Source organism: Mixophyes fleayi, chromosome 2, assembly GCF_038048845.1.
Source record: "Mixophyes fleayi isolate aMixFle1 chromosome 2, aMixFle1.hap1, whole genome shotgun sequence".
NCBI lineage: Eukaryota > Metazoa > Chordata > Amphibia > Anura > Limnodynastidae > Mixophyes > Mixophyes fleayi.
The window spans coordinates 54,359,407-54,386,538 of NC_134403.1; the positions used below are offsets into that span (position 1 = coordinate 54,359,407).

At 40.5% G+C, this 27,132-nt stretch overlaps 1 protein-coding gene across 5 annotated transcripts in view; it reads left to right on the forward strand.

The window, feature by feature from the left end:
• NBEA (neurobeachin) overlaps positions 1-27,132 on the forward strand; it is a 468,711-nt gene that overhangs the window by 159,833 nt on the left and 281,746 nt on the right. For all 5 annotated transcript variants that reach the window (XM_075198991.1, XM_075198992.1, XM_075198993.1 and 2 more), the window contains exons 16-22: positions 1,782-1,879; positions 5,946-6,038; positions 6,299-6,407; positions 10,574-10,655; positions 12,426-12,549; positions 13,875-14,067; positions 17,924-18,946. In XM_075198991.1, the coding sequence (XP_075055092.1) occupies positions 1,782-1,879; positions 5,946-6,038; positions 6,299-6,407; positions 10,574-10,655; positions 12,426-12,549; positions 13,875-14,067; positions 17,924-18,946 (1,722 nt within the window). The remainder of the gene's footprint in view (positions 1-1,781; positions 1,880-5,945; positions 6,039-6,298; positions 6,408-10,573; positions 10,656-12,425; positions 12,550-13,874; positions 14,068-17,923; positions 18,947-27,132) is intronic.

Below are 27,132 nucleotides of genomic sequence, written 5' to 3' on the forward strand. Positions count from 1 at the left end.
ATTATCGGCTGGTCTGGTACACTGTGCAGCAGTGCCTGGTATTGTAGGCTGGTCTGGTACACTGTACAGCAGTGCCTGGTATTATAGGCTGGTCTGGTACACTGTACAGCAGTGCCTGGTATTATAGGCTGGTCTGGTACACTGTACAGCAGTGTCGGGTATTATAGGCTGGTCTGGTACACTGTACAGCAGTGTCGGGTATTATAGGCTGGTCTGGTACACTGTGCAGCAGTGTCTGGTATTATAGGCTGGTCTGGTACACTGTGCAGCAGTGTCTGGTATTATAGGCTGGTCTGGTACACTGTACAGCAGTGTCTGGTATTATCGGCTGGTCTGGTACTAAAAAATCAGCCCGGGAGTAAAAAGCACCTCAAGTCTACATTTATTTGTGAATCCAAAGTCTAGTTGTTTGCTTTGCTTAAGATTGTACGAGGATAACATTCATGGGTGTTTAACTGTTAATGCCCACTGTGGACCCAGTACATCAATAACTTAGATGTGAGAGACTGACTGAGTCTGAGAATACTACCTGCTCCTCAGGTACAATGCACAGGATGAGAGGTGCATATTTCTGGCGGTAATGCCATCTATCATAAGGATATATCAGCCATATGTACTATTTACCTTATACCCCTAGACATCCTGCGCATGTTCTGTGATGAGGGAGCCCTATTTATAATTGCTGTAGTACATATATTTTAATGACTGTTGCAAATAAACTCCTTAATGTGCTGAACCTCCATTTTAAAGATTGTTGGTAAAATGGAAACGTATATTCCAGTATAAATTGCTGCTGTCATCTTGTCTAACAGAAAACCGAGATCACACTCCAGTTGTCATGTAATCCTTCAGTAATCTGTATGTCTCTGATGTGAATGGAATAAGAATTGATTGAGAGTTGCAGCACATTATAGTTATAATACCTGAACTGTTGTGTGAGAACTCGTGCTATGGCACATGTAATAAAACGCATGCTGTCATGTATAAACATGCCATAGCTGCTAGTCATCTGTCCCTGCATGATCAGCAGCTGGTCTTTGTGATATACCTGCTGTATTGTCAAATTCACAATCTCGGCTTCAAAATGATGGTTTAATACTGGAGTTAAAAAGCATTTGTCTATGAATAAACTAAATACTTAGCCTATATTACGTCTGCACCTGTTCACGGCACCAAATCTAAGCAAGTAGTACTTTGAGATGCATTTAATGCGAAAACCTCTTATTTTCACTGCACCCCCCTCCCCCTTCAACATTGCGATCTGAGTGGTTGTCCCTCTCTCACAGGCCTAGTTATGACCCTGGGCAAGTGTAATGGCTGCTTCACCTGGCATAACAGCCTGCAGAATTTAGAACATAAGCTGCACTCTGCAGGTTGTCGGACAGAAGCTGATTGGTCATAACCATAGAGTGGTGATCAGTCAGCTTCTGTCTGACAAAACCTCAGAGCAGAGTTTGTGCAAACAATTCTCCAGGATTACACATAAAAGGGTGGGTATATCGGGTATAGTTTTTGTTTTGTTTGGGGAAGAGGGTTTTAGCATTGAAGTACTGCCGAAGTGCACACACATACAGGTAACCATAAGAAATACAGGTTAATATATAAACTGTGAGTGGACAGAGCCTTATTGAGACCATGGGCACTAAGCATACTGGTTTGGGCCCCGTCTTCCCGTCCAGTCTATTACTGTTCTTTTGCACTGTAGAATGTATTTGGTGGCATCAGAAGATCTAGATGTAAACAAATCATGTAATTTGGGATTCTCTCTCCTTACATTGCAGGATGAGAATATTCATGACGTTTTGCAGCTGTTGGTGGCTCTCATGTCTGAACATCCTGCCTCAATGATACCTGCATTTGATCAGAGGAATGGAATACGGTGAGACAAGCAGAATACCCATTAATTAGCTGTCTCTCTTTTATGTACCGCTTCAGAAAGAGGGTTATTTGTTTTTCTGGAAATAATTTGTTTAGATGTCAACACGGGCCTGTCAAGACAAAAAGGCGAGCCTGTAATCCAAACTGTGCCCAAACTGAAATTGAAATCATTTTTTTGTAAATTCTTTATGCATATTTTTTAGAAAATATGTTGTTTTGAGTTGACCATCCCAACCCAGATTGTTTTCTCAGTGCCTGAGGTCATCTTGTTGATGGTAACATTGTAAGACCTATATTGTCTTCCTCCTGCCTGGCACATACTTCCTTCCCCCTCTATTACCCTCATTCACTACATTCCTGTCTACATCAGTTGTTTTTAAAAATGTCCTGAGTGCAATGAAAAATGACTTATTTTCATAAAGTGACAGTAACCTAAAAAATGTTCTGTGCTAAACTTTGCCTAACATGAGGAAATGTATACAGTAGACGTAGTTATGTTGTGTAGGCTATGAGTAAAGTTAGAGCACTATGTCTGCTGCCTCTTTAACTGCTTACCAATGGAATATATGCCTGGAGTTGTAATGATCAGGGTTAAATTTACTGACTTAGTACAAGAGTTGAATTAATCTGTTAAGTGAGCAGGCTGAAATGATTAATTGTTGATTAAAGGTTTATACTTGATATTAAACATTGTCCTAAACGCCCAGTTTTTATGTTTTCAATGTTCAACTCCTGTATAAATAGTGTTTATTTGCAATTTATTGTTTTTAAATGCTTGGTAAACTTTAGTGACACAATATTATTTGGCACAGAGAATCTTATGTGTCTGCATTCTTCCCTTGACCACCACCCCTCTGTCCATTGGACGCAGAGGTTGTAGCATGGAGACATGACACCTGCTGGAACAGTGTTGCCCCCCAGATCTCCCCATATGCCCCTTACATGCTCATCAGACTTCCTTGCGTGCCCCTTACATACCTGACAGTAACCCCCACATGCCATCAGACCTCTTTACATGCCCAGAGCCAGAGAGGGAGAGAGGATGAACACAGCACAGATACTGTGCTGTAGGGAGTGAGAGAGATCCCGTATATTGCACTGACTGTGGGAAAAGTTTTCTAGTGATAGAACCAGCACATAGACTGCCTTTGTACAGGAAGAGTATCCTGGTTAGTTTGTCCTACAGTGGGGATATTCAAAATAGCTCCACCGGACCCCACATAACATGAATGCCTACCCCACACACATTATAAATGACACTTCACCCTTAACAATAATACCCACCTTATATTATAAAAAAAAAAACAACTCCACCTCAACATAGCATTAATTACCCCATGTCACTTACCTATCTTCCAAAGACGCATGAAGCAAGGGAAGTAGGAGGAGAGGGAATGACTGGGTTGGGAGACGGAGGGGGAGTAGGAGGAGAGGGGATGATTGGGATGGGAGAAGAGTGGCGGAGGACGGGAGGGGAAGTAGGAGCAGAGAGGATGATTGGGATGGGAGAAGAGCGGTGGAGAACGGGAAACAGATGGGAAGTAGGAGGAGAGGGAATGACTGGGATGGGAGACGAACTGAAGTAGGAGCAGAGAGGATGATTGGGATGGGAGAAGAGCGGTGGAGAACGGGAAACAGATGGGAAGTAGGAGGAGAGGGAATGGCTGGGATGGGAGACGGAGGGAAGTAAGAGCAGAGAGGATGATTGGGATGGGAGAAGAGCGGTGGAGAACAGGAAACGGATGGGAAGTAGGAGGAGAGGGAATGACTGGGATGGGAGATGGAGGGGGAGTAGGAGGAGAGGGGATGATTGGGATGGGAGAAGAGTGGCGGAGGACGGGAGGCGAAGGGGAAGTAGGACCAGAGGGGATGATCGGGATTTGAGAGGAGTGGTGGAGAACGGGAAACAGATGGGAAGTAGGAGGAGAGGGGATGATTGGGATTGGAGAAGAGTGGCGGAGGACAGGAAACAGATGGGAAGTAGGAGGAGAGGGAATGACTGGGATGGGAGACGGAGGGGGAGTAGGAGGAGAGGGGATTAATTGGGATGGGAGACGAAGGGGAAGTAGGACCAGCGGGGATGATTGGGATGGGAGAAGAGAGGTGGAGGGGAGGGTCTAGAAAGGCAGGTAGCACATTGATGACTGGTCCTCATGGAGGAGCCAGCCACCAGGATGTAGGACAGCAATAACTGGGTGGGCCCCAATAATGCAGCATGGGCCCCCATTATATCTTTACACCTCAGAATGAATGAGGGTCTCAGCAGACTATTGAAAGAGAAATGCTGACCTCAGAAATGGGAGGGCCCCCTGTTCAGTCTGGGCCCCCATACATAAGTGTCTGGGCCCCCATACATAAGTAACTTCTATACCCCCACATGGTTTCCTTGATTGTAGATATGCGTTTGAATCCCAAACAGTAATTTGAACAAAAGGTTTTCTCAGATTTCTGCAAGGGGAAAGCGCTGCAATCTACAAAGCTGATACTCATATTGCATTGTATTAAAATTTGATACAATGATCAAAAAGTAAGTTCCATTCGCTAAATACTTCATAAACACTGAAAATAAAGTCACTAAATTAATTGTTTTAGTATTCTAATTCTATAGTGCACATGAAGCCCTTATGTAGCTAAGGTTAAGCATTCTTGAGCATAAAAAAACAGTTTGCTACTATGCTCCCATGTGACACACAACACATACAGTTTTATATAGCGGTAGTGTCATTCCTGTTATATAATCATTGTCAATCCCAGCATCAAGTCGCTCACCTCTTCTTGCTCTCTTGAGAACCTAGTTATTCCGCCATGGGTGCTGTCTAAGTAACCAGTAGGAAGCATCCTGCAATGTGATTGGGTAACACAGAAGTGTGCTCTCCTACAACTACAGCCATGATAACTAGAAGCTTGAGAGCTAGCCGGAGGGAGCTGAACACTTGGATCCTTAGATATACTGCTCAATCCCTGGGTTTATACATGGAGGACAAAGCCAGGGTCTGCCAGGCAGATGGTAACAAAAGTTGGCTATGTCTCTTGGTTAAGTCAGCAATCTTATTGAGACTTAAATACTATAACTGCTCTTAAATTACTGCTGTTTTGATTGAGTGAAACATGTCTAAACTTACACCATTGAGATGGGTCCCTGAAGAACTACATGGCAGTGCCAGGTCCTTGTGACCTAAGACAATGAACCTTTTCTCCCCTTGAGACCTGCTGAAATGCTGAATGTAATCTGCGGACACAATAAACCCTTGTGTAGTGCTTGTCTGTAGGACAAAGTCACAATTGTTGTGTTGGTCACGAAGATCAACGCTGGCTTGTTTTTGATTATTTCTTGTAGTGGATCAAGATAATTATTTTTCATCGAGGAATTCCAGAGCTTACTATAACCTCTTCATGTGTTCTGCAAGAAGTAATCTAAATAGACAAACAATCAATACTAGGGGCCCACTGAATAGACAAGTAGAAAGATTTGCATATATTGAAATATATTATTGAATGCTTAGAATCCTGAATGCATGTGCTGGTTCTCATGGAAGTAATCTTCATAAGATGATGTTAAGATCCTCTGTTATGTAAAATGATACTAACCATGATTATAAATGCATTGCTTCCCCTGTATACTGTACTGTTTATACGATCACTGTACCTTGCTGCCAAGTTTATTCTCTTAACAAAAGTGCAGTAAATGTATTCCGTATTCAATTACTTTTTATAACAGCTTTCGCTCGTTTTATTCAATTGTAAATCAAAGGAAAAGAAACAACAATATGAATTTATATGAATGAATTTTAGACCCTAAAGAATTCATGGGTAACCTGTTTCCTAAAGTTGTTTGCCAGACCGTAACCTCTGGTGGCTCTCTGATGCAGGTAGCATTGTGATAGCAGATAAGAGTCCATGTTCCCATCAACAAACAATTTAGAAAATAAATGAGATATCTTTTTGTACCAAAGGCACACAGGAGTATCCATCTACTATATAGTTTTTTTTATGTTGTTGTTTTTTTTTTTTAAATAAAAATTGCCAATAGTAAATGAATCAACATTTTATGCTTATTCTCTCTTTAGGGTAATTTACAAATTGCTGGCTTCTAAAAGTGAAAGTATCCGTGTGCAGGCACTGAAAGTCCTTGGATATTTTCTAAAGCACCTAGGCCACAAGTAAGTGTTCTTCTGAAAATATATTAAGAATGTTAATGGTTCCTGGTATAACCTATGTTTGCTATTACCCCCGTCTCTTGAGTAGTGGTAATGCTGTAGTGCCGTTTTGTACCCCTGCCTCACCTACTTTTGTAAATTTAATTTGATTTCTCTAGTTGTATTTTAATAATTGCATGTATGCAGATGTTTATACCTTATAGTGACAAATGTGTGGTATATTTCTTTATGTACTTACTATCTTATTATTATTGTTCTGTCAGACGGAAAGTTGAAATCATGCACACTCACAGTCTCTTCACATTGCTTGGAGAGAGGCTGATGCTCCATACCAACACAGTGACGGTCACTACATACAACACGTTATACGAGGTGAGCTGTCTATACGTTACATGTCTTGGTTAGGTGTCTTGTTCAGCATATTTAGTTGTACATACTATGATGAACACATGCACCATGGAAATGGTTTGTTGTGATTTTTAGGTTGCAATAGATTAAAAATTCCTCCCACACAATCCTGTTTTAGCATCTGATGTGTTGGAGCCTACTTGTGTTAATTCAACAACATTAGCTTTATTTTGAATAAGCACCTATTTTCCTGAATGCTACTTAGCAGTAAAGTAAGTGAAAAGGAACAAGTAATTATAAAACGTAATCCTTGTTGGTGAAAGCGTTTCCTAGCCTCTGACATGCTGGTTCAGCTGTGTTCATTCCAGTATTGAAACTATCACTCAGCAGTTGTTACCTTCATATTGTCTTATCAAGAATAGAAAATGGGAGCAATATTTAAATAATATATAAAAACACTTTTAAATAAACACGTCGCCATTTGTTAGAAACACCTGCATGTAATTACAGATAGATAAGGGTTTTAGGCGTCGCCCCAGTATTAAATAACTTTATTATGTGCACCAAACATAGAGAAAATTTCTGATTGTTGCTTCAAAATAGCTATAATGCGATGTTAGCATGAGGACCAATCAGAAGTCACAATCTCAGTGACTGCAGCTTCTGATTGGTGCTCTTGTTCACGCACCGTCTCTGCAGCGCGATTCCCAGAGATACAGGGGCTGTGAGGCGACTACAGGAATATGGCTGCCCCTGAGTCTCTGGACAGGGAACAAGTTACTACTTACGTGGTAAAGGAGCTTTAAAGCATTCAGTCTGTGCTCTCTGTGTTACTCTTCAGTGATTAATGTATCTATATTTTACATTGGGTGTAATTAATGGCATGTAATTGTAATATGGAGTAGATCAGTTTAGTAATATTTACAACATTTATTATGTGGGTTACCAGTGCACAGATTTTCTTTTGCTAAGTAAACATTTCAGCATTTGTTCATTGAGCTACAAAAGAATAAAGGTTATTGATCCACTGTGTAACAGTCAAATATGTTATATAAATGTTCTTTACAAAGCTCTGAATGAAGTATGAATAACGTCTTGCTTATCATTTGTGATCTGCCGCCTATTGTTTGGATGCTATTACTGCTGCCTTTCTGCTCTGCATTGTTCTGCTTGTATTTATTGTGGATGTTTAAAGAGTGTTTCTATTACATTGGGTCATTGTTTATAGCTGATGGCACCAAAGGTTTTGTCTTTTGTTTCCTGTCTACCCCGAGTTTCTAAATAGTTTCTGAGCAACGTTTTACATGACTGGACTCATTTGTTATCTCCCCCGCTCATCTGAATTTTCATTTCCAAGTGAATTATTAATGCTATGAAACTATTGTGTCATCCGCTTCCTAACATTATATTATGAAGGAAAACTGAGCAGACTTGGACTGTGTGATGTACATAGTGACAGTGATGGGTGCAGCCAGGGCTTCCCAACTAGCACGCCAAGATCTTTCCAGAGCTGTTTTGTAAGGACTCCAGAAATCGGGGGATAGGTAAAATTAAAGCTAATGATCATTGCTGGGACCTCAAAATGCATTTAGTGATTGCAGGTTTAGATTCTGACACTGATTCGCATATATCTATTGTACATAACATTCCGTTAGTTTAGCAAGTTAGAAATAATCTGATCATACTTAGTTGTATAAGTACATATGTAATTAGAAAATGTGCCCAGCATACGTTATACATTTTCCGTTTGTTACTATATTCTGGGAGATTTCATGGCATCTCATCTGACTGAGCATTTCCTCACTACACGTATACTTGTCGCACTGCTCCTCTATTCAGCTATTCCTGGAATTCACCCAGGGTGCTCTATTCCTTTCCTCTGTGCCCTGCACACACCAGACCTCCATTCTAATGATTGATCACAGATCACTAATGTTCTCCTAAAAGCTGCTGTAGTACAGCTTGCATGATTACATTTCATATTGGTCTAGTCAGATCTACCAAGTGCCCAGAAACCAGTTTTCTTCAGAACAGAAATGTCTTTAACAATTATAAAGTATATGACATGAGGAGAAATTGGTGACATTAATCTCCATAATTACTTCCATAGCTGTTAAGCTCCCCCAGTCTTGATGAAACCAGAGAAAGTGCTGCGTTAGCTTCTGTTTTCCTCTTATTATGGCTCATATGGTTTATCCAGCCCTTCATTAGCAAGAAAGTCAGAATGACTTGGAAATCCATGGTCTTATATTGATTAGCGAAATTACGGAAATAATAAGATACGTCTACGAAATTAATGACGTCTCCTAGCATTCATCTAGACCAGGCCTGTCCAACCTGCGGCCCTCCAGGTGTTGTGAAACTACAAGCCCCAGCATGCTTTGCCAGTAGACAACCAGTTGATAGCTGGAAGGGCATGCTGGGACTTGTAGTTTCACAACACCTTGAGGGCTGCAGGTTGGACAGGCCTGATCTAGACCCACATGAATGCTGAAATTTAGGTCAACATGACATAACCAACTATCAGGGTTATAGAGTAATTGTACTGTTTATGTACTTGCCTTCAGTAACTATTAATGTACACAGTATATAGAAGAGGTACTGAGAATTGCATACAGAAAGAGAGACGTGCTACAATGCTGTTAGTAAATATTGAAAAATGGGGAGATTGGCAGGATAAAAACTTTCACAGATACTTAAATCCTAGGACTATCTCTGGAGATTTGGCAACACCGGTTATAAAGAGGAGTAATAACTATATTGTTTACTTGCTACAGTTTTGTAATTTTAACAAATCTGTCTATTTGGCGAAGTCTTTCCTCAAATAGCAAAACCGATGAGGTCCGGTGGCTGGGACTGTTGGTATCTGTTGAGCGCTAGGTATAGGCACCTCTGCTCTAAGGAACTATTGGCTGTACTCTAGCGCCACCGCCCCCTATACCCGCTTATCCATGTATCCGCTGTTTTGAAGAATGATGATGGTTGGTGCCCAAACCTTTAGAGAAAGTAATCTAGAGAAAACACGCTATATCGCCGTATATTTCATGCATTGATGCAATCCATGCTCTGCCATTTCAATTTCGCTGGAACGTTATGTTTAATTATTCACTCAGTAACGGCAGAACAAAGCATTCCAGTTGGCAGAATTGGATCATTTCGGCCATGCCCATTCTTTTTTAATCGCAACCATTCCAGACAATGCCACAACTATTTTGCAGGTAGGCCATGCCCATTTTGACAAACAGAAAATTGGGGCTGTTGGCATGTATGCCTTCTCAAATACAGATGGGAAGACAAGTGGAGTTGTTTGGGAAATTTACAGAATAAAAACCAAGTTGCAGTGAAAGGAGTTAATCACAAGGGAGACCGCCCAGCATTACAGGGGCGATGTACTCCAGCGGTAAGGTTACACCTGACATCTCTAATACCAAGTGTCACTGTCCCTATCTGTCATGATAGTGGCACTCTATGCAGCATTTACACACAACATTACTCATGACCTTTACTACAAGGCATACGTGTCAGAACATTAACCGCAGCATTTAGTGCCTATTACATTTACTGTCAGATTATCTAATATGTAAAAGTTCATTTTTGATTAGAAAAAATACTTCATATCACATACAAATGCTAAAATTCCTGGCAATGTCATAAACCACCTTGACATATTCCCACCAGTCACACATACTGTCCATATAAATGTGTAATTCTTCCACTAGATGTATGCATCACATGCCTCCTGCAACACATCCTTTTCCAGATGTGACATCCAAAATAACAGCGTTACCAGCGCTGGAACAGTCGTCCTCAACCTCTACCGGGATCCCAGTGTTTGAAAATGTTCCCATTGCTCATCCCCTGGGGCAGATCACTTTGATACACCTAATAGGCTCACCCGTTCGCACTTCTATATGAAATTAATTTTATAGATCCTATTTGTTGGTCGAACCTGTTTGTGAGTTTAGCCCGTTATGTTCCTGGTCCATCAAGAGAAATGAGTTGTCTTTTTTTTTTTTTAAATGCATCTATATATCTGTTTTCTTTTTTGCTTTCCGATTATTTGTCAGTTATATTACAGGCTCTATGTACATGTAATCATCCAGTCATTAAGTTGTTAAGAAATATGATGTAATACGAAAGTCCATTTGGTGTTGGGTGTCTGCAATTTACCAATCTGTTTTATTCTGCAGATATTGACCGAACAGGTTTGCACTCAAGTCGTCCACAAACCTCACCCAGAGCCAGATTCTACTGTGAAGATTCAGAACCCAAGTAAGAAGTCTTTATTAAACATTTCATTTCACAAGTGTGCCACCTTCTGGTCACAGCTTGTACTTTCTTTGATATCTCTTTATGCACTGGCCACATAAAGTATTGCAATACTTTAACCTCGAGCTAATGAAAGCACTTACAGTATGTGTTGGACTTCATTTAGTCTTTTTTATTTTCATGTCATTTGATTTTCCTGAAAATGTATTTGTCCCCATACAATGTCTGATTTAGTCATCTATTGCAAGCTAAGTAACTAAAGAGAGTGCCATTCTAGAACAGTCTGGATGCATTGTTATCTGACCTGCTGCCATTTTTCTTACTTCTGCATGGAAAAACGGAGCAGGAGGCAGATTCACCAGGCTTTCTAGACATTTAAAAATAATTATGTTCACGTTTAGCACACATTAAAAATACACTGGAAGCTGAATATGATATATTCAGCGTCCAGTAATTATGGAGATTATAATTCATATAATTGATAAAACTGCATGTGTATTGGTATTACGGGGGAAGGGGGGGGGTCTCAAGTCGAGTTTTAAATCTCCACACCCCCAGCCACGCCATTCATATACACCAGTTATTATTTGGTTCTTGGCTGTCACTTGTTTCCAGCACTGATCTACTGGTGTAGTGAGCTGAACTGGGTGTAATGTGCTACCCAATATAGCACATGTATGACAGTGGCAGGAGAGCTGAACCATTGCATCATATTTCTGTGCAGCTAGAGCAGGAACCACAGCAGCGTAGTATCTGCAGACCACTCGTTCAGTGCTGGAATTGAAGTATTAATGGGGGGGGAAAATACTATGGGGCAGAATCTGGACTGACAGTCCCGTTCCTGGGGCATTTGTGTCCTGACTGACGGAATGTTGGAAGCTGGAAGCTGTGTTCTGCTCACTGCAGTGACCAAGGGCAGGTGTGCAGGGCATTGTAGAGGATGCTCTGGAGCTTGGCACACTCCAAGGGATGTGATCACATGCTGAACCCGTCATGAGGGGACCACACCTCGTGGATTGGAAACTATATATTTGACTCTTAAACACACCTGTCTGCTACATAAATTGGAGGCAGCCATTTTGGTAGTTGACTGAATGATGCCTTAGGTATTTGGTGCGTTACGGGAAGTCCCTGTCTCCATGTGATGTGATAGACTGCATTCTCATTATTATTGGTTCAGCCTCCACTCTCTGTAAGTAGTAGGTGCACTTTGCATTTCTGATGTTAGAGGTATTTACTCATCATACATTGCCATCTACTGGCTGTAGGATGTTACTACATTAAATTATAGTCAAATACATGCACTGATGACTGAGCAGTGTGATTGTTTTATTTGTTTGTACGAGTGACGCTACTTACACATAACGATCACTAACTTTCAGTTATGATGTTACAACATTTGAAAGACCACTAAACCTAAAATACAAGCTAAATCTGTGTAAAGACCTGTCTTTTAAATATATTTCACAAATATACAGGGGTAAATTGATTTTCAATATAGAATATTTACCATTATATACAAATAGCAACCAACTGCCATGTTATCCATCATAATAGGTTGTGACTGTCCCCCTGTCTTTCAGTCACTTTTATTTATTCTCAGGACAAATAGCAAGTCCTAGTGTGCTTTGCTGTAACGTTTGCTTCTCTCTAGACAGCCTTGCTTCTGTTCTTACCTCATTGTGAAGGCTTTGTTGAATGTGTAATTGGATTTTCTTTCTTATAGGAAGAATTCTATCCTAACAATATATAATTGTGTGGTTTTATTTCTAGTGATTCTGAAGGTCGTTGCCACACTGCTTAAAAATTCCACTCCCAGTTCTGACCTCATGGAAGTAAGACGCCTGTTCCTGTCTGACATGATAAAGCTATTCAGCAACAGCCGGGAGAATCGGAGGTTTGTAAACCACATTGTTTTCAACATGATGGTTGTCTTCATGCAAAAGTTTCTCATTTTGAATATATGTGATTGTGCTTTGTATGATTATGTGACTGTAATGTGTGCGGTTGCACAGGATTGTCCGGTGTGCGGTTGCACGGGATTGTCCGGTGTGCGGTTGCACGGGATTGTCCGGTGTGCGGTTGCACGGGATTGTCCGGTGTGCGGTTGCACGGGATTGTCCGGTGTGCGGTTGCACGGGATTGTCCGGTGTGCGGTTGCACGGGATTGTCCGGTGTGCGGTTGCACGGGATCGTCCGGTGTGCGGTTGCACGGGATCGTCCGGTGTGCGGTTGCACGGGATCGTCCGGTGTGCGGTTGCACGGGATCGTCCGGTGTGCGGTTGCACGGGATCGTCCGGTGTGCGGTTGCACGGGATCGTCCGGTGTGCGGTTGCACGGGATCGTCCGGTGTGCGGTTGCACGGGATCGTCCGGTGTGCGGTTGCACGGGATTGTCCGGTGTGTGTGATCCTACGGGATCGTCCTTTGTGTGATCCTAACTAAACATTTCATACCCAGTGCTGCTCAATATGCTTCAAACACCATGTGGGAAAACCCTAAATAAGTCCATGATGTTTCACAAAGATGCACAATGCAGCTCCATTGTTAGTACAGTTAGTAGTCATCAATGATGTAATTATTTCTTTGACTATATCATGATGATAACCGTTAGCTTATTATACTACTTATGTGTTTCTTGCATTCTACTGAAAAGGGCAAAATGACTATATCCCAGAGTGACAAGTGCAGATCTGGGCAAACCGCTAACTGGCATTTTCCGGAGGGTCTACTGTGTATAATAGTGGGTTAGTCTGTGGGAGACATGACAGCCCTATCTCTGCTTGTAAAATAAATTGACCCAGGACATGTATTTAATAGGACTATATTAGGAGTTGAGCTTGTCCTCATTTGTAATAATCCCAGTGCCCCCACAAACCGCCACCTCTTTATTTCAGCATACTGATCACCATTGTTCTTGTTCATCTGGAAACGTGACGTGGGCTGTACTTTATATGGGAGGCTGCAAGTCGGCCCCTGATAGAATGTGCAAATACTATAGTCCTGTATTAATGACTCCACAGATCTGCCTTACAGAATATAGACCCCCCTCTTATTAAATGGAAGTGTAATACTTATCACCTGCAACCAAAGATACCCATTATGTGTTATTTACATGGTGTGTATAACAGGTGTCCCTATTACTATAAAATCATGTAGAATGATATCAAGTAATTTATTTTCTAGTACTATAAAATAAACATTTCTTGTTTGTGTTCCCTAGGTGCCTTCTGCAGTGCTCAGTGTGGCAGGACTGGATGTTTTCTCTTGGGTACATTAATCCCAAGAATTCTGAGGAGCAGAAGATCACGGAGATGGTCTACAACATTTTCAGGATCCTTCTGTATCATGCCATCAAATATGAATGGGGAGGCTGGAGAGTCTGGGTGGACACGCTCTCCATAGCTCACTCTAAGGTACTTTGGTCTTTGGATGTCAGTGTAGAATTATTCTCACACCTTGTTAATGTTACATATTGATTTGGTGCCACCTGGTGGACTCTGGCTTCAGCTGCCAATGTCACCAGCCACTTATTTATATAATATATAAGCATTATTCTAGTAATAGCCCTGTGTACTCTTCACTTGCATGGCAACAGCCACAGTGCTTCTCTGGGGAGGTAGGTTAGAGTTAGTTCAGATAGTGATAGTGGAACGTATTACAACTGGGAGATGACAGGACCTCATTACTGTAAAAAATTGATTTGGATTTGTTGTTTTTTTTAAATATTTTTTGAGAGGGACATGGAACATTTTAACAGAGAGTTTCCACCTTCCTTATATTTAATTTTTTTTGTATTCCCCATAACACTTTGTTTGGGCAATTGTAATGTTCTCAATTCAGCAAGAGCCCAATATCATAATGATCTCAGGAATAGATCCAGTGCAGTGGTAGAAATGACAGCCGGCTCCTGGACGAGCCACCGGCAACAAGGCAGGAATTGACTATTATTTCTAGCCCTCTGCAAGATCCTAAATACAAGAGCTGGCCAGCAGAGGCCTCCAGTAATTGTAAGTATCAGAACCCTACTGAGCTTATCACATTGAGGAGAACACGGGAAGGAACTGTCACTGAAGCATGGAAAGGACTCAGATGAAATAGGAGGGTGGACATCTCTTTTACCCCCGTCCCTCTACCCACTGTTGTGATTTACTAACAATAAACACAAATGGCATATTCAGTGATGAGGTATGCAATATTAACCTGGCTTATTTATAAGGTTCTACTAAAACAAGAGATACATAGACATGGAGCACCTGGAGGAAACCTGCACGGATGCATTTACATACATAGCAATTTATTTGCTTACTAGTTACATCCACCTCATTCTAAACATTGCTGTCACATTATTTATCTTTTTAAAGTCTCACTAAATCGAAAATTCAAGATCTGCACCAGCATTCACACATATGCCAGCGTTTCAGGACCTCCTCAGAGCTGAAGATATTTGAGATAAAGCCATTTTTGTAGGGGAGATGTTTTCTTTGGCCGGCAGAGTTGTCTGTAAGTCTGTTGCTAGGCTCTGCGGCTCTCGGTTGATGCTGCTTAGCAGATGTATAGTCATTACCAATTGACACTGTTGAGGAGGAGTTTTGACACCTGTATTTGTAAATATATTTTATACTTCATACCCACCTGCTCCTAAATGACTTTGTTATGTTTGTGTGATCTTCATTACATTACAATAATAATAACATTTCCATAGAACTTATCTCCCTAAGAGGACTCCAATCGCTGTATGTTTGCATATTAGTGCACCCAATCCTCTAACTGTCCCACTTTTATATGGAATATATGTTGTAGATATTCATTGATAATTCTCCTGTACTGGCCACCAAATGTTTATTTGATTCCTACATTTATTTTAGATTTCACTATTACTAACAGTAATGAACTATATATTAAATAAATGATAAAGAATATTCTTACTTTAAATTAAATATGTTTTATTTCAAATTGTTTGCAAAAGTCTACCAAGGTGCCTTTGTGTCTGTGAGCAGGAGAACAAGTGCATCTATATATACCAGCTGGTGGCCGGGGTGAAAAATCTGCTTCTTAGTTTAGGTTTGTTACTGTAGTAAGATCTGGTTTAAAAAGATAAAGTATTTAATTCTACCATTATGCTGTAATAGTTAAACTCTACAAGGTAAAATGAAAATGGTAAATGTGATGCAGACATGACAATTATGGCTTTGAAGTCTGTTCCTTATTTGCATATGCAATGAATGCTGGGAGAGACTTGATTGATGGGTGCAGAGATGTGTTGTGATTGCCGCTACATGTCTTCACATTAAATTGTTCTTTGATGATAAAATAAGTATGTGAGGCTTTAGCATAGCTACATGTGCCTTAATTCAGCGATTATGTTACTCGCTTCAGTGCGAAATTAACGTATACTGGATTCACATTCTCTTCTTGGGGAACTATAGTTTTATGCATCATCTAACTTTGATTTCAACAATCTCAGTCTTTGTTGTACATACAATTGTAGGGATAATGAGCTTAATTTGTTTATTCCTGCCTGGAAATTAGAGGAAACATGAACAATACACGAGTACTGTAGCAAGGAAGCAATGCAGTTAAAGTGGCAGGATCTGTAGGACTAACGTTACACTGCAGCTCTGTTCTCTGATGGATCCATCAATGTGAGGTGTGAGCTGGGTTTACCTTTAGACATGTAAGAAAATCCAGCACCTTACAGATCTAAGTTTACAAGTTATACTTCTGAGCATTGCAAGAGATTTTCATAAGCCCATTTTATTAGTCAGTGTAAATTGCATCCAGAGTATATGGGAGTGATCGTTATTTACCTGTGGCTGTATAGTCCTACGCCTATATATACTGTTATATTAGGAAGAGTTGTCTCTGCGTTTTAGGTATGTTGGATCCAGAGCGGGATACATACACACACTCACTCACTCACTCACACACACGCCACTGACACACAGCCAGAGTCTAAAAAGAATGTGATCTATATTGTAAACGTTACAGGAGAGCAAATGCAAAGCAGTAAATGAAAGTTGTCAGAAGGTGGAAACCCGCCTCAAATAACCTGAGCTGTTCATTGCAGACCTCAGCTGAGGTAGATTGTCAAGTTGTTTGAACAGTTGACATTACATTTTCATATCCCTGTTTTGGATAATACAGTCACAGAATAAGGTTATAAAAGATTACCTGTTCTGTACCTGGTGATGCGTGAGTTTTGTTCTCAGCCTGCAGTGGTCTCACATTCTTACAACTAAGCCTAATGGGCATCAAGGAGTAACAAACAAAAATGTACTTTAGAACTTGAAGCTGGGTAATCCTCACTTTACCACAGCCTTGCATCTGTGAATCACTGACATTTTCTTCTGTATGGATCCACTGTCATTTCTTTTTAATCTTGGCACATATTCCATGTATCTAAAATGTAGACTTTTTGCTCATTGGCCAGTTGAACCACAAAACAAAGTGTGTTGAAGCCGCCATACTGTGGGCAGAACCAATAATAAAGTGTCTCTGAAGGGCGCTTTAAAAATGATTACCTTGCAGTGGTCCTGTTCAGCTGTTTGCTGTGTGGCTCCTTCAGTGTTGGAGTCCAGGTGCCTGAAATTTCCATGGTCGAATGTGCACGCCGATCCGACATGGGCTGGTGGCTGTGTTCTCACGTTCTCTGTGTAAGGGTGTCCTGTCCTGCGTTTCGACATTAAGTGTGCAGTACAGCCTGAAGAAATAACAGGGCAGTAAATCAGGATAGCCTCACGCAGAGAGTGGCAGCGTCCTGCAATTCAGCATGCAGCCCGTGCTGGATACATGCTCAATCAGCGGACACAAGGTCCAAGAAAGCGCCCCAGGAGGCAGCTTAAATGTTGCATTAGAGGACTGTTGCAGTAAACATTCTTTTTTTAAAGCCCCCTTCACCTACACTTTATATAAAAATAGCAATACATTTATGTGGGGATGCCACTCTTTTCATGCCCTAGGAACTAGTGACGGCACTGGGAGATGAGAGACTGAGTACCTAGTGATGTCATTAGTTCCCACCTGATATGCTGCATTCTCATGAACATTGCTTCGGTCTTCAAAATGACCCATTGTGTTAATGTAGCAGGTGCACTGAGACGTGCCTTAGAATTAATGGTCATCTGCAGTGAATTGAATAAAGGACATTTCAGCAGCCCTTTCATGGTTCTGCCAAAAGAAACATGCAGTATATACTTCTATAATAATGACCAGTGCTTCTTGAGTCTCTTAATGTGTAACTAAGATCATTGTCTTATATTTTCTTTTCAGGTGACTTATGAAGCTCACAAGGAATACTTGGCAAAAATGTATGAAGAATATCAAAGACAAGAGGAGGAGAACATCAAGAAAGGCAAGAAAGGAAATGTCAGCACCATATCTGGACTTTCGTCTCAAGCAGTGGCAGCTAAAGGTGGACTGGAAATCCGAGAAATTGAGGACCTCTCACAGAGTCAGAGTCCAGAAAGTGAGACCGATTACCCGGTCAATTCAGACACCAGAGATCTGCTCATAGCAACTAAAATCTCCGATGATACAATCTCCAACACCGATAGGCCGTCAGGTGGGGTACGGGTGGAGGTTCATGACCTGTTAGTGGACATCAAAGCAGAAAAGGTTGAAGCCACGGAGGTGAAACTTGATGACTTGGATTTATCACCAGAAACACTAGTCAGTGGTGAAAATGGTGCTCTTGTTGAAGTAGAGTCCTTATTGGATAATGTCTACAGTGCGGCTGTAGAAAAACTTCAAAACAATGTTCATGACAGTGTTGGTATTATAAAGGAAACTGAAGAAAAAGATGGCCCTCTCATTACCTTAGCTGACGAGAAAGACCAAACCACTTCTAACAATACCTCATTTCTTTTTGATAAAATGACACATTCAGATGACAAACTGTTACCTGAACTGACTAGTGGTAACCATATAATCATTGGTAGTGTCCAGGATGCTCACGTCCACATTGGTGTTAATGATGACCTTGGGTTGCTGGCTCACATGACAGGCAGTGTTGACCTCACTTGTGCGTCTGCTGTACTTGGGGACAAGGATTTTAAAATTCATACAACAGCCGATAGTTTGAGTAGCATTTCTGATAGAGAGTTGGCTTCATCTTCAAAAGGTCTAGAATATGCTCAGATGACGGCAACTACTCTAGAAACTGAATCTTCTGGTAGCAAATCTATAGTAAACATGGATGCTAGTAGTACAGTGTCTGATACCGAGAGGTCCGATGATGGCCGCGACCTTGGAAAAGAAATCAAGAAAATTCAAACCACTACAACCACAACACAAGTAAGTTCATTCTTGTATTTGTTTATTATAATTCTAAGTTATTGCATTTATCAATACCGATGGCAACTTTTTTATGCTTCCATTGTAACAGTATTTTTTTTTAGCAATATTTGTTATATCTCAAGATATTCCTTGTATGTGGAACTCAATAATAGGCTATAGGCTGCCTGGTAGTCCTCTCTTACATCTGTATTCAGACCAGTGAGAGTCAGTAGACATTCTGGTAGTTTAATATGCTGTGTACAGTGATCACTCCTTATTCTGCACCCCTATACATGAGGTTCAGGCAGGGACTCCACAAGCATACATACAGGGTATTGTACTAGTTAGGTGGTAGGTCCTTTCATCTGGTGCATCACATGCATGTTTCACATGTCAATGGAGGGGATCAAAATGGAGACATATCTACCATGTAGATTCATACAAATGTATGTTGCGGTTTTGTTTGTGACTGTAGCCTGTTCCCTTTCCCTCTGTGTCAGGGTTTCCCAAACCCAGTCCTCAGGACTCCCTAACAGTGCAGGTTTTCCATATATCCTTGCTGGAGCACAGGTGTATTCATTACTGACTGACACATTGTAACAGATCCACAGATGGTCCTAATTATGTCACATGTGATCCGGAAAACCTGCACTGTTAGGGAGCCCTGAGGACTGGGTTTGGGAAACCCTGCTCTATATATATTTGTGTTTAGTTTAGATGCATTCTATTTGTTATATCACCCCTAATCTGAAATGTATGCAAAAATCTGTTTGCACACACACAAGCTTGTGTACAGGTTTCCCAGATCACTCTAGTGCAAATTCTTTGTGTTCATTATTAGAAGACTGTCCATCACTTTGTTGTAAATACCAGGTAACAGCAATAATATTTAACACTTTTTGTACACTACATTTTATAAAAATAAAACTGGGATATAGCTGCCTTGTCTATAAGGAGAGCCTTTCTCCATAACGCCCCTGTATTCCATCTGGTTATAGAGAGGCGGTGCGGTATAACTTACTGCAGACCTTTATTTAAAAAAAATATTTTGTAAATCTGTTCTCTTCTAGTGTCTGTTTTAAGGGTCATTGAATCTTTCAATAACCTTCATAATAAAACCGCTAGCCTACGTTCATTTCTGTTAATGAACTAACCACAATATCCAATCTTATTTACTTTTACGTGATAAGAAAACTGTAAAACATGTTCTAATACAAATTGCAATTACATTATTTTTTTTGAGGAATTCTAATAAATGTTTTATCTCAACGCTCATTCACACAAGTGCTGTCCCAACTCAGAGCGAAGCCTGTAAGCCACTAATATAACACTACAGATCAGGGATTTATTGACCATTATAAAATATATGACTCGGAGGTAACTACAGGAAAAAGGATTCCGCCAATGCTGTGTTTCACCGGCAGGCTACACATGTCACATGGCCACAGCCATAGAAGCCTCAGGAAGAAAGTGATTACTAAAGCCCCCCTTAATGGTTTAATACTACTAACCAGACCATTGCTTATATGATGTTTTTAACAATAGCATTGTGGATTCATGTGGGATGGAAGTCTTGGACATTTCCCTCGTTCATCATCCCCTAATCAACTACACAGTGGATGTAGGCTAGGGGCTGGCGACATCTCTGTGTTACATGCTGTTCCTCATGCTGGAGTGTGAGCTCTAGTTCTTAGTCTGTACTCCTATGAATAATCCCACTGCTTAAAAAAATGGCTGCCTCCACTCGCATCTAATTTGTTAGGTTATTTGAAGATATCTTGCGTCAATCATTATCATGGATCCGTATGTGGCAGCAGATATTTATTTTGTGCAGTCTTTCAGTTTACATATATTGATGCATAATCTAACCAAATAATGTCAGCCACGACTACAGTGTTTGTCAGCATCACATTAAGGTAACCTTCATCAGTGTGATTACATGTGAAGTCTTTTCATGCTGAGCAGATCAAGGCATCCATTGCAGGGAAGGATCTCATTGGCAGTATCAGACCTCAGGTTTTACTGTGACATGCAGTCATAAAGACGGGTTGTGTTTACCGCACTTAATCATATCCCGGTGGCTGTTATTTTCATTTTAGATTGAATCACTTGTCAAATTGTATATATGTATGGAAAGCATAAGACTTCCATTTAGTTAAGACTTAACCCCAAGGGAGAACCTGTTCGCCTGAAACACTTAATCACAGTATGGACCCTGGAGTCTTATGTTTAGTTATTTTATTATACACTGCCACAGGCATAAAGAGAGATGATTACTGTTTACGTATATATTCAGTGGCAACACAGTAGATTCTCTAAGGGATGGGCTATTCCAAAAGGACCTCAGATATTTTAGGATCATCTGTTAAGATCAGACTAATTGATATTTATCAGCCGTAGAGGGAAGTAAATGGAGATCAGGCTCTTGTACATTCCACCCAGCTTCCTGTTAGGGCACTGGATGGTATGGTGCTGGACTCATGATGGAAAATCAGTGTCCTACCACACATGAGCAACATGGATTATAGTTGTACCAGGGGTGGACAAATCCTAAGAGCCAGGTAGCTAATAAATCTCGACAAAAGAAAAAATACCTTACTAAGGCGCACTAATATAGAGACAATTGTATGTATATTTAAAGCTGCTGCATGGAGGAGACTGCAATTCTCCCTTTGACAAAGTAAGGACAAAACAAAAACTGCAGCGCTAAAGAAAATGTGTCTAATTCTATCTGTCCCAAGTCACACTCAAAAAATTCTCTAATACTATGGTAAAAAATTGAAACCTATTTAATCATATATCAATAAAAACAGATTATTGCATAAAACGCCACATATAAACATACAATAAAAAATATATAAAAAACACATTTTGAAGTTTAGAAAAAGAGTAACCCTATGGGATTGCGTTAGCATATAATAAAAAAACGGAGGAAAAACTTAGGCGTAAGAATATCTATAAATATTAAATTGTGCACAAATATATTTATCAGATAAACATTCCTGTGGGCCCACAATAATCCGATACTCAAGAAGTGTATAGATAACTATGCAAACTCTCTTTTCTCTGTATCAACTAGCAAAACCAATAGATCATCCACTTCAGAGTCAAAGCTGTATGATCTCAATAAGAAAAATGAAACTTCAATGTATAGTATCTTAAAATCCTGTGGCAGTTGGGTGGTAGTTATTGTATACAGAAAGTATATAATATGGTAATAAGTAATATATAGTAGTCCTTAACATCTTGCATAGGTAGCACCTTATGGTGTTTATCCTATTTTGTTTGTATGCATTTATGTTTTTGGTACACTCCAGGTTTACATCTTAGGCAGCCACCTGTTGGAGCGCTCTAGGTTTTACTTTTTTGTATATGGTACGAACTTACTGCCAAAAGTGTCTTGTGCGCATGGGAGGATTGCACAGCCAGATGCTGATTGTGTTGGATGCCGAGATGTTCAATGTGTTGATCGGCCAAAGAACATGTTACCAGCCACAGGAACTTGTAATTAGAGATCGTCCAACACCCGAAATGTCCGTATGATACTTTGCAGAGATAGTAAAAACCTTTCCATACATAAGAGGCCAAACTGAAAACTGGAATCAAAAGGGTTCACGCAGTATTAACCCTGATGCGTTTCATTACTTTAAAGTAATTTTCTCTGAGGGAGATCTAACTGACCTTCGTGTCGTCTAGGTCTTCTTTATACCCACAATTCATTAATCATTCATCTGTCAGTTGTGGTGAAGCTGATTATTTTCTAACAATTAGGAACATTAACTAAAAGAAATCAGAACACCGGTAGAGAAAACACCCCTCCCTGACAATCTAAATGTAAAAGAAACCTCATTGATAAAGGACCCCATTAAAAATATAATGAAAAGACCAATAGAGAAAAATAAAAATGTATAATTTATATTGCCTGCAGAGATAACCTAGAACATATAAACCTTTAGGGAAATATATTGGTGGCATTAAAATAAAAATAAAAATGAGGGGATGTCCATCTTGATCACCTGAAAGTGCTATCAAAAGCTCACAGATCTTTGAAGATTACCAAATGAATTAAAAACAGACCTAAAATAAATCACACAAATAAGTTGGTAAAAAGATTTTTTTCAATAACCAGACCTCCGGAGACATCTGAACCTACCTAAAAAGTGATGTTACAAAACATTATTCAGCACTGTTCCTTCATTGAGGCAATATGGGTAGGTGGTATTAAGTTTATGCATCCAATATACTTATTGTTTGCAAAGTTTTTTGTATCTGTCCCCTCCTCCCTCAGTGACTTTGAACTGTTCTACACCAACGACAGTTAAACAGGTTGGGTCTCCATTGTGAATGCTTTGGCTTGGTTATCAAATCTATCGGGCATTGAACAATTAGGTTTCAGGCGCATAAGTTGGTCTTTTGGTATGTTATTCTTCCATGCCCTATAGTGGACATTAGCATAATGCAAAAATGTGTTAGTATCCACCTTTTTTCTTTTATGCAAGGGTCTCTATCTTGGTATCCTTGGCAATCATGCTCAGATCCAGAAAATCTATGGAGGTCCTGTTATAGGTATAAGTGAATTTTAAATTATACAGATTGTTATTAAGATATGTGACGATCAATTAAGATTGATTGCCCCACTTTCAAATGAAAAATTATCGATGTAGCAGCCATAGAGGACCAGGTTTGCCCCCGAGCTTGCCACCCCAGATGCGCTCCTCTTTGAACACACACATTTAGTGGTTGGCATAGCTTGGGGCAAACCTGGCCCCCATGGCTGTACCCATAACCTGTAAATAATGAGTACCTTTAAAAAGAAAGTGATCATGTGTTAAAATAAAAGTGATGGAATCAAGGATAAATTGTTGGTGTTGTACCGAGATCACACTCTGTTTGAAAATAATTTTTTGTATAACATCTATCCCTACTTCATGGAGGATATTTGTGTAGAGTGATCTGAAGTGAGAAAACTGCCAGACGATGTCATTGACAATCTGAAGAAGATGCATAGAATCACGTATAAATTATCTCAAATGATCTCAAAGAACAAACCAAAGGCTGTAAATAAAAATCAACAAAAGACAAATTAGACACGAGGGAACCCAAACTAGAAATGATTGGATGCCCTGGGGGTGTAATAAGTGATCTGTGTATTTTGGGGAGTTGATAATAAATAGGTGTAATGGAATAGGGGTTATAGAGGCACTTCCAAATTTCTCTGGAGATAACATTGCTCGCCAAGAATTCATCAAGTATATTTTTGAGTTGTTGTTGAAAGTTTTTTGGAAAAATGAATATCGTGTAGTTGTCTATGGGCTTCTTGTTTATAATCTGCCAGGTTTTGTATAACTACCCCACCTCCTTTGTCACCTCTTTGATGATAATGGAGGTATCTGATTTGTAGGGTTTTGTTTTTTTTATGCTTTCCTCTCTCCCTTAGTGGGGATCATATGTTCATATGTTTCTTAGAGGGTTGTGCACATAGGATTCTGAAATTTTCATATATCAATTTATAAAAACAGTCTATGCTTGGATCTTTAACTTGGGTTGAAAAAAATTCTGATTTGCATTTAAAACTATTTGCTTTATCTACACTATCCTCGTTTGGAGTATTGGTGATTTCAAAAATAGGAACCTCCGTTGGAAAGGTAGGTAATATGCATTACAAATTACAGACGGTGCCTAACGGTTTTGTGTCTTTTCAATTGATAATGGACATGTGCTTTTCCTGGATTCTTAAATCCAGGAAAAGGCCCAGCCTACTGAATTATACATCTTGCCCACCCCGGATTAAATGCAGTCATGTAATAAAAAAACTTTAGATAGAAGATATTGCTGGAGAATGCCAAGTGTATGGTGTTAATCTGTGTGTGTACGGAGATGGAGAAAATAAGGTTACAATATATCTCGAGTTCTGCTCATTGTCAAGCTCTGAAAGAGCTAAAACTGGCACTATCTGGACATTTGACTCCATTATTCTGCTGGCCAAAGTGAGTGCGTGCATTCACATTACTGTTTGTTGTTTCCTGCCCAAGAGAGGTAATTGTTAGCAGTCGCCGCGGGCACTGCCGCGACTCTCACCTCCTTCCTGCAGGCATCCCGGCCGTCGATATGACAACCGGGATGTCATTTACGGAATGCCAAGGCAACGGTCGGACGCCAGCAGCAGTAGCGCCGCGTCCCGGCGGCTGGGGACAGCCGGGCGCGTACGCAGGAGTGCTCACAAGCCTGTGGGCTAATTTTAATAGTTATTGGTAATCAGAGCCTCTGCTCATGTGATTTCAGAGCTAAGCTCTGATTGGCTGATGCTGGTATTTAAGGCAGTGAGGTCTGCAGCCTCACTGCCGGTTATAGCATCCTGTTCACAGTTCTGCTGCCTGCTTGTCCTCTCTCTGCTTGGTATTAATACCTGTGACTGACTTCCCGTGTATGACCCTCGCTTGTTCCAATCACTCCACTCCTGGGTTCTCCTTAGTCGGCATACGATTCTCGACCCTCTGTCAGCCTGCGGCCAAGTCTGTCCCCACCACTAGGGGCTCCAGCGAACACCAGGCTTTCAGAGTAGACTCCGAGTTTTATTGTGCTGGCTTGGGAGTTCCTAACAGTAATCACCAGTAATGGATTGACAGTATACTGAAATAAATGTGGACCAACAATGTACTCTATGTAATGTATATGTACATTTGGTATATAACATGGTTTTGCCTGCCACACTACAATTCTTCAATTTTACAATGATACACACTTTTAAGATTTCTAGAGCTACAGGGAAACATAATTTCCCATTTGTACCTACAAACCTGACACTGCCTACAGGACAATACCGGCCTGGCGGGGGCGGGAAGGAGTCTGACTAGCTTTGAGGACCTGTGATGTGTCTCACACACACCCAGGCATACGATTTACAATATTTCCAATATACTTCTTGTCAACCTATATGACTCTTTACCAGGTTTTGCTAGTTCTTGGGATCGGGATTTGGACTAGCAATGACGAGTTCTGGGTGAACATTTTTCAGTTTACCCATGCTAGCTCTATGAGTCTGTCAGTAGTGGAGACGCAGTTCAAGGTACTCTCTAGGTGATACAGGTGCCCATCCCATCCCAGCAAAATGTATCCGGGTGTCTCAGTCTTGTTGAAGATGTGGCGCGGGTTCTGGGACTACTCTCCACATCTGGTGGAAATAGCCCGGTCCTTAGTCCCTTTTGGAGCTAAGTCAAGAAGTACTCTGAGGAAATTCTAGAATCTCCAGTGCCGGAGGGACCTGACTTCTGGTTATTAAATCACTCCACGGTATCCATCTCCCAATGAAAAAACTCATTGCTCAGATAGTTAAACAAAGCTCACCCGGCAGTGATTCTGACGCACTGGAAATCCACTGTCCCTCCAAACATGAAGAAATGGTTTCAAAGGATAGAACTCTATAGGATTATGGACGACTTATCCATATCTAGTTAAAAGCAGCTCACTGGACACAGCCATGTTGCTCATTTGGCTAGAATTTAAGGAGTCAGCTGCCTACTGCTCCTTCATGTACTCTGACTAACCCTGTTCAACATTGTTTAACCAATGTGAGCAGGGCCACTCTGGGAGCTGGTGAATCTCTCTGTTAACATGCGACTTAGTACCACTCTGGAATCTTGTAATAGCCCTGATCATCTACCCCTCTCCCTTCTCTCCCCTTTTTTTTTATCCCTTTCTTTTCCTTTTATCTTCCACTATACCCCACTCTGTCTCAACGTCCCTTCTATGTAGAAAATGTTGAGGTTGACATTATTATTTTTTTCTCCCTATATTTAAAATTGTTCATGTGTACTGGTTACATTTGTTTGTTTTTCATCTCAATAAAGAAAGATTGCTGTCATTTTTTGTTTTATATTGTTACTTTTAAATTGACATAGTGGTGAGGGGCAATAAAATGACAGACTTGATGTTCACATAGTGCCATAATCAGCTGACAGTTTGTGTTATGGGACCTCCATGTCTGGTATATTTGCAGGGTCATTTGTGTGTAAATAATCTGTGATTGAGATTTTACACTGTGAGGGCTATTTGGTAACATAATTTAAGTGTGGCTTAACCCATGGCAGCCTGTTAATTAATGTATGGATTTTCGCTGTGATGTACTGCATGTTTTCACTTTGATAATACTGTAAGTACCCAATGTGGAGGTAAGGAACAGTTTTTAATATAGTGATGGACAACCT